At 42.3% G+C, this 16,190-nt stretch overlaps 1 protein-coding gene across 2 annotated transcripts in view; it reads left to right on the top strand.

The window, feature by feature from the left end:
• Positions 1-16,190, top strand: part of CNTN5 (contactin 5) — a 1,103,706-nt gene that overhangs the window by 661,684 nt on the left and 425,832 nt on the right. For both annotated transcript variants that reach the window (XM_075266105.1, XM_075266104.1), the window contains exon 5: positions 15,166-15,384. In XM_075266105.1, the coding sequence (XP_075122206.1) occupies positions 15,166-15,384 (219 nt within the window). The remainder of the gene's footprint in view (positions 1-15,165; positions 15,385-16,190) is intronic.

Genomic DNA, 16,190 nt, shown 5'->3' with positions numbered 1-16,190 from the left:
TCCTATCTATCTATCTCCTATCTATCTATCTATCTATCTATCTCCTATCTATCTATCTATCTATCTATCTATCTATCTATCTATCATCTATCTATCTATCTCATATCTATCATCTATCTATCTATCTATCTATCTATCTATCTATCTATCTATCTATCTATCTCCTATCTATCTATCTATCTATCTATCTATCTATCTCATATCTATCATCTATCTATCTATCTATCTATCTATCTATCTCCTATCTATCTATCTATCTATCTATCTATCTCCTATCTATCTATCTATCTATCTATCTATCTATCTATCTCCTATCTATCTATCTATCTATCTATCTCCTATCTATCTATCTATCTATCTATCTATCTATCTATCTATCTATCTCCTATCTATCTATCTATCTATCTATCTCCTATCTATCTATCTATCTATCTATCTATCTATCTATCTATCTATCTCCTATCTATCTATTATCTATCTATCTATCTATCTATCTATCTCCTATCTATCTATCTATCTATCTATCTATCTATCTATCTATCTCCTATCTATCTATCTATCTATCTATCTATCTATCTATCTATCTATCTATTATCTATCTATCTATCTATCTATCTATCTATCTCCTATCTATCTATCTATCTCCTATCTATCTATCTATCTATCTATCTATCTATCTATCTATCTATCTTAGGCCAAGGCCCCACATGCAGTAAATGCCGCAGGAATAATCATGGCGTTTCTTGCAAATCCCATGCCCACTTTATGGAACAAACTGCGGTGTGGACACATGGCAATTTCTAAAACCGGTGCGGTATTTCAAATCGCAGCATGCCAATTATACCTACGGAAACGCTGGCGGTTTCCCCATAGATATAATTGTAACAGAATGTCCACAAAGGAAAAGTCTGCAAACTTTCTACCTAAAGCGCTGCGGGAAGAACCGTGTTGCGTTGCGGCCAACGTTTTCCCTACAGTGCTATTTTGCTGCGGGACTTCTGCAGCGGCTGAGGTGTGTATTATGATGTTCTGCAGCAGCTGAGGTGTGTATTATGATGACTGCAACAACTCAAGGGCGTGTTATAGAGTTCTGTAGCGGCTAAGTAGCACCTGTGATCTGGAGATAAGGAGCGCCTATGATAAGGAGATGAGGGGTGCCTATTATAAGGAGATAAGGGGTGCCTGTGATAAGGAGATCAGGGGTGCCTGTGATAAGGAGATAAGGGGTGCCTGTGATAAGGAGATAAGGAGTGCCTATTATAAGGAGATAAGGGGTGCCTGTGATAAGGAGATAAGGAGTGCCTATTATAAGGAGATAAGGGGTGCCTGTGATAAGGAGATAAGGGGTGCCTGTGATAAGGAGATGAGGGGTGCCTATTATAAGGAGATAAGGGGTGCCTGTGATAAGGAGATCAGGGGTGCCTGTGATAAGGAGATAAGGGGTGCCTGTGATAAGGAGATAAGGAGTGCCTATTATAAGGAGATAAGGGGTGCCTGTGATAAGGAGATGAGGGGTGCCTATTATAAGGAGATAAGGGGTGCCTGTGATAAGGAGATCAGGGGTGCCTGTGATAAGGAGATAAGGGGTGCCTGTGATAAGGAGATAAGGAGTGCCTATTATAAGGAGATAAGGGGTGCCTGTGATAAGGAGATAAGGGGTGCCTATTAGAGATGAGCGAACACTAAAATGTTCGAGGTTCGAAATTCGATTCGAACAGCCGCTCACTGTTCGAGTGTTCGAATGGGTTTCGAACCCCATTATAGTCTATGGGGAACATAAACTCGTTAAGGGGGAAACCCAAATTCGTGTCTGGAGGGTCACCAAGTCCACTATGACACCCCAGGAAATGATACCAACACCCTGGAATGACACTGGGACAGCAGGGGAAGCATGTCTGGGGGCATAAAAGTCACTTTATTTCATGGAAATCCCTGTCAGTTTGCGATTTTCGCAAGCTAACTTTTCCCCATAGAAATGCATTGGCCAGTGCTGATTGGCCAGAGTACGGAACTCGACCAATCAGCGCTGGCTCTGCTGGAGGAGGCGGAGTCTAAGATAGCTCCACACCAGTCTCCATTCAGGTCCGACCTTAGACTCCGCCTCCTCCGGCAGAGCCAGCGCTGATTGGCCGAAGGCTGGCCAATGCATTCCTATGCGAATGCAGACTTAGCAGTGCTGAGTCAGTTTTGCTCAACTACACATCTGATGCACACTCGGCACTGCTACATCAGATGTAGCAATCTGATGTAGCAGAGCCGAGGGTGCACTAGAACCCCTGTGCAAACTCAGTTCACGCTAATAGAATGCATTGGCCAGCGCTGATTGGCCAATGCATTCTATTAGCCCGATGAAGTAGAGCTGAATGTGTGTGCTAAGCACACACATTCAGCACTGCTTCATCAAGCCAATACAATGCATTAGCCAGTGCTGATTGGCCAGAGTACGGAATTCGGCCAATCAGCGCTGGCTCTGCTGGAGGAGGCGGAGTCTAAGGTCGCTCCACACCAGTCTCCATTCAGGTCCGACCTTAGACTCCGCCTCCTCCGGCAGAGCCAGCGCTGATTGGCCGAAGGCTGGCCAATGCATTCCTATGCGAATGCAGACTTAGCAGTGCTGAGTCAGTTTTGCTCAACTACACATCTGATGCACACTCGGCACTGCTACATCAGATGTAGCAATCTGATGTAGCAGAGCCGAGGGTGCACTAGAACCCCTGTGCAAACTCAGTTCACGCTAATAGAATGCATTGGCCAGCGCTGATTGGCCAATGCATTCTATTAGCCCGATGAAGTAGAGCTGAATGTGTGTGCTAAGCACACACATTCAGCACTGCTTCATCAAGCCAATACAATGCATTAGCCAGTGCTGATTGGCCAGAGTACGGAATTCGGCCAATCAGCGCTGGCCAATGCATTCTATTAGCCCGATGAAGTAGAGCTGAATGTGTGTGCTAAGCACACACATTCAGCTCTACTTCATCGGGCTAATAGAATGCATTGGCCAGCGCTGATTGGCCAGAGTACGGAACTCGACCAATCAGCGCTGGCTCTGCTGGAGGAGGCGGAGTCTAAGGTCGGACCTGAATGGAGACTGGTGTGGAGCGATCTTAGACTCCGCCTCCTCCAGCAGAGCCAGCGCTGATTGGCCGAATTCCGTACTCTGGCCAATCAGCACTGGCTAATGCATTGTATTGGCTTGATGAAGCAGTGCTGAATGTGTGTGCTTAGCACACACATTCAGCTCTACTTCATCGGGCTAATAGAATGCATTGGCCAGCGCTGATTGGCCGAATTCCGTACTCTGGCCAATCAGCACTGGCTAATGCATTGTATTGGCTTGATGAAGCAGTGCTGAATGTGTGTGCTTAGCACACACATTCAGCTCTACTTCATCGGGCTAATAGAATGCATTGGCCAATCAGCGCTGGCCAATGCATTCTATTAGCGTGAACTGAGTTTGCACAGGGGTTCTAGTGCACCCTCGGCTCTGCTACATCAGATTGCTACATCTGATGTAGCAGTGCCGAGTGTGCATCAGATGTGTAGTTGAGCAAAACTGACTCAGCACTGCTAAGTCTCTGCATTCGCATAGGAATGCATTGGCCAGCCTTCGGCCAATCAGCGCTGGCTCTGCCGGAGGAGGCGGAGTCTAAGGTCGGACCTGAATGGAGACTGGTGTGGAGCGATCTTAGACTCCGCCTCCTCCAGCAGAGCCAGCGCTGATTGGTCGAGTTCCGTACTCTGGCCAATCAGCGCTGGCCAATGCATTCTATTAGCCCGATGAAGTAGAGCTGAATGTGTGTGCTTAGCACACACATTCAGCTCTACTTCATCAGGCTAATAGAATACATTGGCCAATCAGCGCTGGCCAATGCATTCTATTAGCTTGATGAAGCAGAGTGTGCACAAGGGTTCAAGCGCACCCTCGGCTCTGATGTAGCAGAGCTGAGGGTGCACAAGGGTTCAAGTGCACCCTCGGCTCTCCTACATCAGAGCCGAGGGTGCGCTTGAACCCTTGTGCAGCCTCGGCTCTGCTACATCAGAGCCGAGGGTGCGCTTGAACCCTTGTGCACACTCTGCTTCATCAAGCTAATAGAATGCATTGGCCAGCACTGATTGGCCAGAGTACGGAATTCGGCCAATCAGCGCTGGCCAATGCATCCCTATGGGAAAAAGTTTATCTCACAAAAATCACAATTACACACCCGATAGAGCCCCAAAAAGTTATTTTTAATAACATTCCCCCCTAAATAAAGGTTATCCCTAGCTATCCCTGCCTGTACAGCTATCCCTGTCTCATAGTCACAAAGTTCACATTCTCATATGACCCGGATTTGAAATCCACTATTCGTCTAAAATGGAGGTCACCTGATTTCGGCAGCCAATGACTTTTTCCAATTTTTTTCAATGCCCCCAGTGTCGTAGTTCCTGTCCCACCTCCCCTGCGCTGTTATTGGTGCAAAAAAGGCGCCAGGGAAGGTGGGAGGGGAATCGAATTTTGGCGCACTTTACCACGTGGTGTTCGATTCGATTCGAACATGGCGAACACCCTGATATCCGATCGAACATGTGTTCGATAGAACACTGTTCGCTCATCTCTAGTGCCTATAATAAGGAGATGAGGGGTGCCTATTATAAGGCGATAAGGGATGCCTATGATAAGGAGATGAGGGGTGCCTATTATAAGGAGATAAGGGGTGCCTGTGATAAGGAGATGTGGGGTGCCTGTGATAAGGAGATAAGGGGTGCCTGTGATAAGGAGATAAGGGGTGCCTATTATAAGGAGATATGGGGTGCCTATGATAAGGAGATGAGTGGTGCCTATTATAAGGAGATAAGGGGTGCCTGTGATAAGGAGATGAGGGGTGCCTATTATAAGGAGATATGGGGTGCCTATGATAAGGAGATGAGGGGTGCCTATTATAAGGAGATAAGGGGTGCCTGTGATAAGGAGATAAGGAGTGTCTGTGATAAGGAGATCAGGGGTGCCTGTGATAAGGAGATAAGGGGTGCCTGTGATAAGGAGATCAGGGGTGCCTGTGATAAGGAGATAAGGGGTGCCTGTGATAAGTATAATGGTCACAATGCAAAGATTTTGCTTATTTATGGTCATGTGCGTTATATTAGAACATAGAGAGGGTTAACATTTAAGTGCCCTTGTACTGATTTGCATTAAAACATAAAATAAATGAACCCCCGGCCATAATGTTTACTGATGTAGTATAAGATGCCGCAGCCAGGGAGATGACAGCTGTTAAACACTTCGATGGCGTTTGCTTGCCTTAGTCCAAAGAGCGATTTTCTTCTTAAGTATTTTTGGCTACAATGACTGAATCCAATCTCCTGATAATGTCAGAGATAGGGAAATAAGCCAGAGAGGGAATCATGGAAGGTGAAGGCTACGGCAGAGTAATGATCCTGACACAATCAAACACAATTCCAATTAGAGTTTACAAGAATACATAATTACCGAAATTAATTTTCTCCGGAAAATGGAAGGAACAGATGCAAAATGTAACAGCTCCGGCTCCGTTATAGTAAGCGCCATCCTTCTAGGGTCTGAGACTCTGTCATGGCGTGTAAGACAAACAGAACAAGTTATAGGGAAACATTACAGGACTAAGCTGTGTATTCCAAATCTAGGTTATTACTTTACTGCAGTGCTGTAAAGAAAAATATCTATCTATCTATCTATCTATCTATCTATCTATCTATCTATCTATCTATCTATCCATCTATATCCTATCTATCTATCTATCTATCTATCTATCTATCTCCTATCTATCCATCTATCTATCTATCTATCTATCTATCTATCTATCTATCTATCTCTATCTATCTATCTATCTATCTATCTATCTATCTATCTATCATCTATCTCCTATCTATCTATCTATCTATCTATCTATCTATCTATCTATCTATCTCCTATCTATCTATCTATCTATCTATCTATCTATCTCCTATCTATCTCCTATCTATCTATCTATCTATCTATCTATCTATCTATCTATCTTCTATCTATCATCTATCTATCTATCTATCTATCTATCTATCTATCTATCTATCTATCTATCATCTATCTATCATCTATCTATCTCCTATCTATCTATCTATCTATCTATCTCCTATCTATCTATCTATCTATCTATCTATCTATCTGTCTGTCTGTCTGTCTGTCTGTCTGTCTGTCTGTCTATCTATCTATCTATCTATCTATCTATCTATCTATCTCATATAATTATCTATCTATCTATCTATCTATCTATCTATCTATCTATCTATCTCCTATCTATCTATCTCATATCTATCTATCTATCTATCTATCTATCTATCTCCTATCTATCTATCTATCTATCTATCTATCTCCTATCTATCTATCTATCTATCTATCTATCTATCTATCTCCTATCTATCTATCTATCTCATATCTATCTATCTATCTATCTATCTATCTATCTATCTATCTATCTCCTATCTATCTATCTATCTATCTATCTATCTATCTATCTATCTCCTATCTTTCCATATCTATCTATCTATCTATCTATCTATCTATCTATCTATCTATCTATCTATCTATCATCTATCTCCTATCTATCTATCTATCTATCTATCTATCTATCTATCTATCTATCTATCTCCTATCTATCTATCTCCTATCTATCTATCTATCTATCTATCTATCTATCTATCTATCATCTATCTCCTATCTATCTATCTATCTATCTATCTATCTATCTATCTATCTATCTCCTATCTATCTATCTATCTATCTATCTATCTATCTATCTATCTTCTATCTATCATCTATCTATCTATCTATCTATCTATCTATCATCTATCTATCTCCTATCTATCTATCTATCTATCTATCTATCTATCTATCTATCTATCTCATATAATTATCTATCTATCTATCTATCTATCTATCTATCTCCTATCTATCTATCTCCTATCTATCTATCTATCTATCTATCTATCTCATATAATTATCTATCTATCTATCTATCTATCTATCTATCTATCTATCTATCTATCTATCTCCTATCTATCTATCTATCTCCTATCTATCTATCTATCTATCTATCTATCTATCTATCTATCTCCTATCTATCTATCCATCTATCTATCTATCTATCTATCTATCTATCTCCTATCTATCTATCTATCTATCTATCTATCTATCTATCTCCTATCTATCTATCTATCTATCTATCTCCTATCTATCTATCTATCTATCTATCTATCTATCTATCTATCTCCTATCTATCTATCTATCTATCTATCTATCTATCTATCTATCTCCTATCTATCTATCATTTGTCTATCTATCTATCTATCTATCTATCTATCTATCTATCTATCTATCTATCTATCTACAGTATCCAAAATCCACAGAGAAAAAGATCCTGCATGGAGGACTTTTTTTATCTGCCACTTCCAATGTTGGAAGGAGAGTCCTGAAAGTGATGATACGGCCCCCATGGAGCCCTAATCTCAATATCATACAGTCTGTCTTGGATGACATGAAGACACAGGCAGATTGGAGCAAGCCTACATCCACAGAAGATTTGTGCTTGGTTCTCCAAGATGGCGGGAACAATCTCCCTGCCGAGTTCTGCCAAAAACTGTCTGCGAGTACCGAGAAGACCTGATGGAAAGGAAAGGGCATAGTTTTGAGTTAGCGAATCCCAGTATAGTCAAACAGATCCGCCAGTGTCCTTGTGTAACTGCTGTTGTTGTCGTCCAATCTTCCTCATTTGTGTCCCCGATGGAGCACCCGTCACTGTCACTCTTCGTACCAGTTACAAGAATGACTCTACAATCCCAGTTCTATCGCACACCTAATGTACAGTAAAATCCTTTTTCCAAAAAAAAAAAAACCCCATAAAAAAGACAAAACATAATAACAAAATAAGAGCAGAAAATAATAGCTTTGCAATTACCCTGCACTAATGCGCCATTACCTGACTCTCGGTGATGATAATAATAGTATTATTGCGGTGTTTGTGGCCGGCCGTAATCTTAGCATTGTTCTAACACTTCATTACCTTAAGAGTAGTAATTGCGCGGCTTTAATTCCGGGATTTCTCTGAATGTCACAGGAATTAATTTGTAATTTGCAGTTAAGGAGGTGTTCGAGCAATTACACGTCCCATAACTTAACATGTCATTATACGGCCGCCTGATTGCCAAAGCCGAATTTAACAATTGGGGATGCAACGTTTGTAGAATGACGAATGGATTTGTAGGGTTTGTCTGGTTTAGAAAACAAATGTTGCAGATAACACCCTGCTCCTTAACCATCTCCGATCACGGGTTTTAATCCCTAGGATGCCGAAGTCAAACATGACCGCAGCATCCAAGGGGTTTCGCCATGCTACATGTCCCCCTTGGCACCCCCTAAGGCGAGATCTGAGGGTGCCAATATGCATCTTCTGCAGCTCGGGGTCTGGCTAGTGACCCTGGGCTGCTAGTAGAACCCAGTACCTTGTTGATCCTGCCCAGAAGTGAGGCATCATCTTCATAGACTGTAGAGATGAGCGAACAGTGAAATGTTCAAAATCTGATTCAAGTAGCCGCTCAATACTCGACTTTTCGATCAAACTTCGAACCCCATTATAGTCTATGTGGAATAAATACTCGTTTAGGGAGAAACCACTATTTGACTCAGGAGGGTCACCAAGTCCACAATGACACCCCAGGAAGTGATGCCAACACCCTGGAATGCAACTGGGACAGCAGGGGAAGCATGTCTGGGGGCATCTAACATTCCCAAGTCACTGTATTATGTCGGGATCCCTGTCAGCTTGTGATATGCGGGACTGACTTTTTCCCATAGGAATGCATTGACCAGTGTTGATTGGCCGAATGCCATACAGAGTACAGTATTCGGCCAATCAACACTGGTTCTGCCGGAGACTTGTCTGTGAGGAGGCGGAGTCTAATATCGGACCAGAATGGAGACTGCTATGGACCGATCTTATACTCCACCTCCTCCAGCAAAACCAGCATTGATTGTCCGAATGCTGTACTCTGTATGGCATTTGGTCAATCAACGCTGGTCAATGCATTCCTATGCCGAGATGTAGCAGTGCTGGCCGTGCGCTTAGCTCAGCTACACTGTAGATACAGTCGAGCTGAACGCACGGCCAGCACTGCTACACCGGAGATGTGAACCCTGCTGCACACTCAGCTCTGCTGCATCAGAGATGCGCTGAACCCTGCTGGACACTCAGCTCTGCTGCATCAAAAATGTGCTGAACCCTGCTGCACACTCAGCTCTGCTGCATCAGAGATGCGCTGAACCCTGCTGCACACTCAGCTTTGCTGCATCTCAGCAGAGCTGAGTGTGCAGCATGGTTCAGCGCACACTCAGCTCTGCTTCATATCCGGTGTAGCAGTGCTGAGCGCATGGCCAGCACTGCTACATCTCGGCATAGGAATACATTGGCCAGTGTTGATTGGCCGAATGCCATACAGAGTACAGCATTCGGCCAATCAACGCTGGTTCTGCCGGAGGAGTTATTGGTGCAAAAATAGCACCAGGGAATGTGTGAGGGGAATCAATTTTTTTGTGAGTTTTCCACCTGGTACTCGAATCGCTCATCTCCAAATATTATATATATACAGTATGTATGTATCAGATGTATGCTCAGTGATCACGTACTATGTTTATCGTATGCGCCGCGTCCGCTGTATCCTTCCCATCGCTTCCTATCCATGACATCGGTTCCAGAAAGAATTTATCATGTAATGTTATTTTCCCGTGCACCCCGTAGCCCAGATCTAACACTGGTTGTTGATCAGGTTCTTAAAAAAAAGATGAAGTATTAAATTATAAAAAAAAAGTGTGATTTTAATACAAAAATAAAGGACACCTAGAGGCGAAATCCATTTGACGTTTATTTTCTTTGATCTCAACTTCTGTTTTATGTAGAGAGACAAAAACTTTCTGCTTAAACTTTCATATACATCAGAACTACGCTGGTGTCTTTGGAGCTGATATAATAGAAGTGGCTTTGTGCCTCCTGGCCCCTCGCTGAGTAATATTGCATTACATACTATAGGGTATAGCAGAAAAACATTGGCTGGTCAGAAATGGCTTTGGATACAAGACAAATGCATTCGCTGGTTTAGAAGAAGATCAAAAGGAAGATCATTATGTGGCAGAAAAATGTTAGATATTTCGTCTTGACTTTTAATGCAGCCGAACATGAATTCTGCATCGCGGTCACCAGAGGGGTTTGGATGTCAGTCCTTTATTCCTGATTAAAGAGGGGACTCGATGTTATGTCATAAAGGAACTATATGATACTCCATAGGATCTGGAATTGGCAGTAACTCTTTGCATAATCAAGTGCAAGGACCAGTACCAAGCTTGTGTGGATCCTTAGGCAATAAAGTCATGTTGGTTCCCTTTGGGACCACTAGCCTACTCTTGTCCTACCTGCCTTCCCCATTGTTTACCCCCTTCTTGAGGATGTTTCTCTTATATACCTGTGATTCTGTGCCATACCCACTTGTCTACTTGGTTGTCTACCCATCCTGTTGGCAGTCTCTGTTTGCAGTCCTGCGCCAAACAGAGATAAGTGGCTGTGGGAAGTTACCAATCCAATGGGGGTATTAGCAATGCTATGGTATTAATACACTCAGTGTCGGAATATCAAAGGATCCCTGGTGCGTCCTGGCTCTAACACAATAATAGTCCAGCAGAAGACACCCAAATGTAAAGGGCACCATGTTAGGTTTACTAGGGTTGTCAGAATGTGAGCACCCGAAATGATTTAAGCTGGTGCACCCAAGAAACCTCAGTCTAAGGCTGATGTGTTGGCATGGTGGGGCGGAGAATAGTCATATAGGGGATCCTGAAAGCTGTGGACCAAATGTTAGGATGGCAATTGTAACATCTCTGCCTGTTCGTGTCACTGTACCGTCCTCTGCTCGCATGCGGCGGTGCAGGAGGCGGGTGCAGTTTGGTTCTTGGATTAAAGGTTTTGGTCGCACTGTGTGAACTCGGCTCTAGTTCTGTGATTGTATTTGCACCACACCCGTCTTCTGCCCTTGTTGCCTCTGTCCATTAAGTGGTTAAATTTTGTCTTGCCTGCGATTGACAGCCTGTCTTCCTGTCAGGTCCAGGGGCGGGTTCTTCCTCCCTATTTAGCCTTGGCTCTCATTCACACCAGTGCTTGCTATTGCCGTGTGCGTACCTGCTCCTTACTGTCACTATTTTTGCTTGCATTCTAATCCTTGACCTCTGGCATTCCCTACTGACTATTCTTTGGACTCCGATTTGGCACTGCATCACGCAACTGTTACCAAACCCTGGCTAGCTGTCCTCCCTTTGTTATTGTCCGTCTTGTCTGCGTTTTGTGTCTCACATATACAGGAAGGGATCGTCTTCGTGATTGCCGCCTATTACGTAGGATAGGGCCTGGCAATAGGAAGGGTCAGTTGGGGGCTTCAGCTTAGGGCTCACTGTCTCTTGTGTGTCAACCCAGGGTACAACAGCTACTGGGAAATTGCTGTCCTAGCAATTCCCTAACAGCAATACAATGTGTGTGGTGGGCAAAACGTGTAAAGAGACAACATAACAAGATAAACAGCAGTAGACTCCACCATCTTGGTTAGGGGTGATGTGGACCCTATGTCACATACCATATCATATCTATAGATGCCAACTAACTTGAGGGGGTGCAGTTGCACTGGGGCCCGGGAGCCTTAGGGGGCCAATAAGCGCTGGCATCAGTATTGAGATTGCAGCTTCCATCTGGCCCATAAACCAAGGAGACCTACAGATTACCCTAACCACACTAAAGTGGACTAAGCTCCTTAGCACCCATAACCATCACTATTAAGAATTCACTGTTGGGATCAGGTAGGGGGCCCTGACAAAAGATTGCATCGGGGCACACAAGCCTTTAGTTATGCCACTTTGCAAATCTTACAATATATCGTAGGACTGGTAAAAGACAATTTGGCATTTCCCTTTAAATCTTCCTTGTGTTCTTTCTCATAATATTCTTTATTTTTTTTCGGTGCTTGCCATAGTTGGAGATGGTGCAATCCATATTTATATTCCAGTCCTTAAGCTTGTACCGCTATTATTGTACATCATTGACAAAATACAGGATACACGGTAATGAGGAGTGAAACGAAACACCACCGGATCATCAACCGGGAATCTCAGACACTTGTCAGGGTAGCTTGAGTAGTGGTGCGCAGAGCGGAACTGTGCCAGGTGGACGACTTCCCTTTCTCTCCGTACATTGCAGTTTCTTAAAGTTATTTGAAAAGGTCAGCTGCAGTTCCATGGCGAGACGAGAGACTGTGGAAATTCTTACTTAATGAGTGCACAAGCCTGAAACGTCTAGTTAAGCAAAACCGCCGAGTTTTGTCTCAATTGGCTCGGAATATAATAAAGAAAAATAGAAAAAAAAAAATACCTTCAAAAAAATGATAAAAACATAAAGTAGAAAGTATCTTCGCATAACAGTGTCAGATCGTCTTAGCAATTTTAAAGGAGAACTTATTCATTGACGTCCTATCCAAAGGATAGGTCATACATTAGAGATCGATTTGACCCACCCAGGCTCCCATAGGATCAGCTGTTTGCATTTGTGTGCCCCAAGGATTTTCAATCGATGACCTATCTTAGGTATAGATCATCAATTTAAGGTTCTCAAAACCCCCTATAATGTATTGGCTACATATCAAATGCTGCCAAGAGTTTAACTATATACAGTCCTATGAAAATGTTTGGGCACCCCTATTAATCTTAATCATTTTTAGTTCTAAATATTTTGGTGTTTGCAACAGCCATTTCAGTTTGATATATCTAATAACTGATGGACACAGTAATATTTCAGGATTGAAATGAGGTTTATTGTACGAACAGAAAATGTGTAATATGCATTAAACCAAAATATGACCAGTGCAAAAGTATGGGCACCTCAACAGAAAAGTGACATTAATATTTAGTAGATCCTCCTTTTGCCTCTAGTCGCTTCCTGTAGCTTTTAATCAGTCCCTGGATCCTGGATAAAGGTATTTTGGACCATTTCTTTCTACAAAACAATTCAAGTTCAGTTAAGTTTGATGGTCGCCGAACATGGACAGCCTGCTCTCAAATGATCTGAAAACAAAGATTGTTCAACATAGTTGTTCAGGGGAAGGATACAAAAAGTTGTCTCAGAGATTTAACCTGTCAGTTTCCATTGTGAGGAACATAGTAAGGAAATGGAAGACCACAGGGACAGTTCTTGTTAAGCCCAGAAGTGGCAGGCCAAGAAAAATATCAGAAAGGCAGAGAAGAAAAATGGTGAGAACAGTCAAGGACAATCCACCGACCACCTACAAAGAGCTGCAGCATCATCTTGCTGCAGATGGTGTCACTGTGCATCGGTCAACTATACAGCGCACTTTGCACTAAGGGAAGCTGTATGGGAGACTGATGAGAAAGAAGCCGTTTCTGCAAGCACACCACAAACAGAGTCGCCTGAGGTATGCAAAAGCACATTTGGACAAGCCAGCTTCATTTTGGAAGAAGGTCCTGTGGACTGATGAAACAAAAATTGAGTTGTTTGGTCATACAAAAAGGCATTATGCATGGCGTCCAAAAAATAACAGCATTCCAAGAAAAACACATGCTGCCCACTGTAAAATTTGGTGGAGGTTCCATCATGCTTTGGGGCTGTGTGGCCAATGCCAGCATCGAGAATCTTGTTAAAGTTGAGAGTTGCATGGATTCCACTCAGTATCAGCAGATTCTTGAGAATAATGTTCAAGAATCAGTGACGAAGTTGAAGTTACTTCGGGGATGGATATTTCAGCAAGACAATGATCCAAAACACCGCTCCAAATCCTCAGGCATTCATGCAGAGGAACAATTACAATGTTCTGGAATGGCCATCCCAGTCCCCAGACCTGAATATCATTGAACATCTGTGGGATGATTGGAAGCGGGCTGTCCATGCTCGGCGACCATCAAACTTAACTGAACTTGAATTGTTCTGTAAAGAGGAATGGTCCAAAATACCTTCATCCAGGATCCAGGAACTGATTAAAAGCTACAGGAAGCGACTAGAGGCTGTTATCTTTGCAAAAGGAGGATCTACTAAACATTAATGTCACTTTTCTGTTGAGGTGCCCATACTTTTGCACCGGTCATATTTTGGTTTAATGCATATTGCACATTTTATGTTAGTACAATAAACCTCATTTCAACCCTGAAATATTACTGTGTCCATCAGTTATTAGATATATCAGACTGAAATGGCTGCTGCAAACACCAAAATATTTAGAACTAAAAATGATTAAGATTAATAGGGGTGCCCAAACTTTTTCATAGGACTGTAGATCATAGTAAGGAAAAAAAATCTACAAAAATTTGACAAAAACATAATAAGGGGGATTCAGAATCCACTTATGCAAATTTGCTGGTACAACACAAATTTTGGGGTAAAAATTTGCAAATGTTCTTCACAGTTGACTTTCTGGTACACAACTAATCCGTTAACAGGAATATGTCTCCTTATGGAGTTGGTACAAAACAATAATAATAATAATAATAATAATAATAATAATAATCTTCATCATCATCATCATCATCATCATCATCAGGATTGTAGTCAGTCAAGGGTTCTGCTTGCCAATCCCAATATTGTATTGAATTTCATGCAGGTGAAAATTTTACAATTTATTTTATTATATATATTTCCCTTCTCCTTCCCCTGCACGGATCAAATCTGTACATGAAAATCCATACATCGAGAGCTTTACTTATAGCTCAAGCCCACTGAATTCTAAGGAGAGATGTTATTGCTGTTGAGGATGATGGGGTGTTGGATGATTTTGGATGATAAGCTGCTAAAGCAGACAGATAGATAAGAAAGACAAAACAATGCATCTAGTGAAGGTTTTATTTCATCGCAGAGCCGGGTAACACTTCACCTAACAATCCAACTTTGTGGTGAGGTAAAACCCTTGCTAGATCCAGCAGTTTCTTCTCATCCCTTTGACCTTTGTCTAGGCTGGAGCTTTTTATGTACTGTATGCACCACTAAATGTAGATTTGACAGCAAACTTAGTGACAACAATCAGTACTTCTGCAACCTGTTTCCATTGCAGTTTTTGTAAGACGTTTTTGTTTCCATCTTTCAGCCCTTACCAGCGCTATTCCTGGACAGCAGACTTCATATGCTGCAATACTTAGAAGAAAATCAGGGAGCTCATCTTTGGCACTTTTTAACAACAAGAACAGACCGAGATATAGCAGCTCCTCCCTAGAACCTCTTGGACAATCTGAAAGAGAGAGAACCAAACAATATAGCTATCCAACAAACCTCTATCAGCTCTCAGATGGATATCGGCAGGATGATGGTGAGTCTGACTGGGCTTCTTTGTATTTGTCGATCTAGTAATTTTATATGTGTGTTTCCCTCTAGGTCATGGGGCTAATTATTACAGATACGTTCACACTGTCTAGTATTGTCCTCCCTTTCAATAGCTATAGTCCTTTACCCATATGTAAGGTCATTGTAAATGCTTAAAACCTTCTCCAAAAATGTATCTAGTGTAAAACAGTAAGAGGAAGTGAGAGAGGAGGGGGATGCAGCTGCATGATTAAAGAATATGAGGGAAATAGTAGAAGGGGAGCAGCAAACGGACAACAAATTGTCTCAAGGACAACTCACAACTTTGATATGAAGGAAGAGTGTGAGTTATTCCATTCAGGAAGACGTTTCAATTCGGTCCATGACAGGATAAGAGAAATGGACATTAAACGACCAATGTGGATGGAGCCCCCTCTGTATGGTGTCTATCTGCATTTAGACTCAAATAAAAAACATGATGGAAGCCTTCTCATATCATGTTTTTTACTTTATTTTTCTGTTACAAAAATAGACCTGGAGTGTCCTCCGTGTTTTTTACATTACAGTCAATGGAAATGGGCTTAGAGGGGGCTCCATCTGTGTCCATTACTCTACTGCTAATGTCCATTGCTCTCATCCTATGAAGGATTGCGGCATTGGACTCCAATGTGAATATACCTTGACTTTAAAAAGTTATGGTTGGGATCATTCCATCTCTGAAAGGAAGAGGTCTGATGACATCATGGAGAAAGGCTGAACACACCAAAGATGCCTGGGGGAAAAGACCACACGTAGCTGTGGAGTCCAGGAAAC

The sequence above is a fragment of the Leptodactylus fuscus genome, chromosome 2, assembly GCF_031893055.1.
Source record: "Leptodactylus fuscus isolate aLepFus1 chromosome 2, aLepFus1.hap2, whole genome shotgun sequence".
NCBI classification, from domain to species: Eukaryota; Metazoa; Chordata; class Amphibia; order Anura; family Leptodactylidae; genus Leptodactylus; species Leptodactylus fuscus.
The sequence above is the reverse complement of the archived record's forward strand: the minus strand, read 5'-3'. Positions and strand labels throughout refer to the sequence as shown.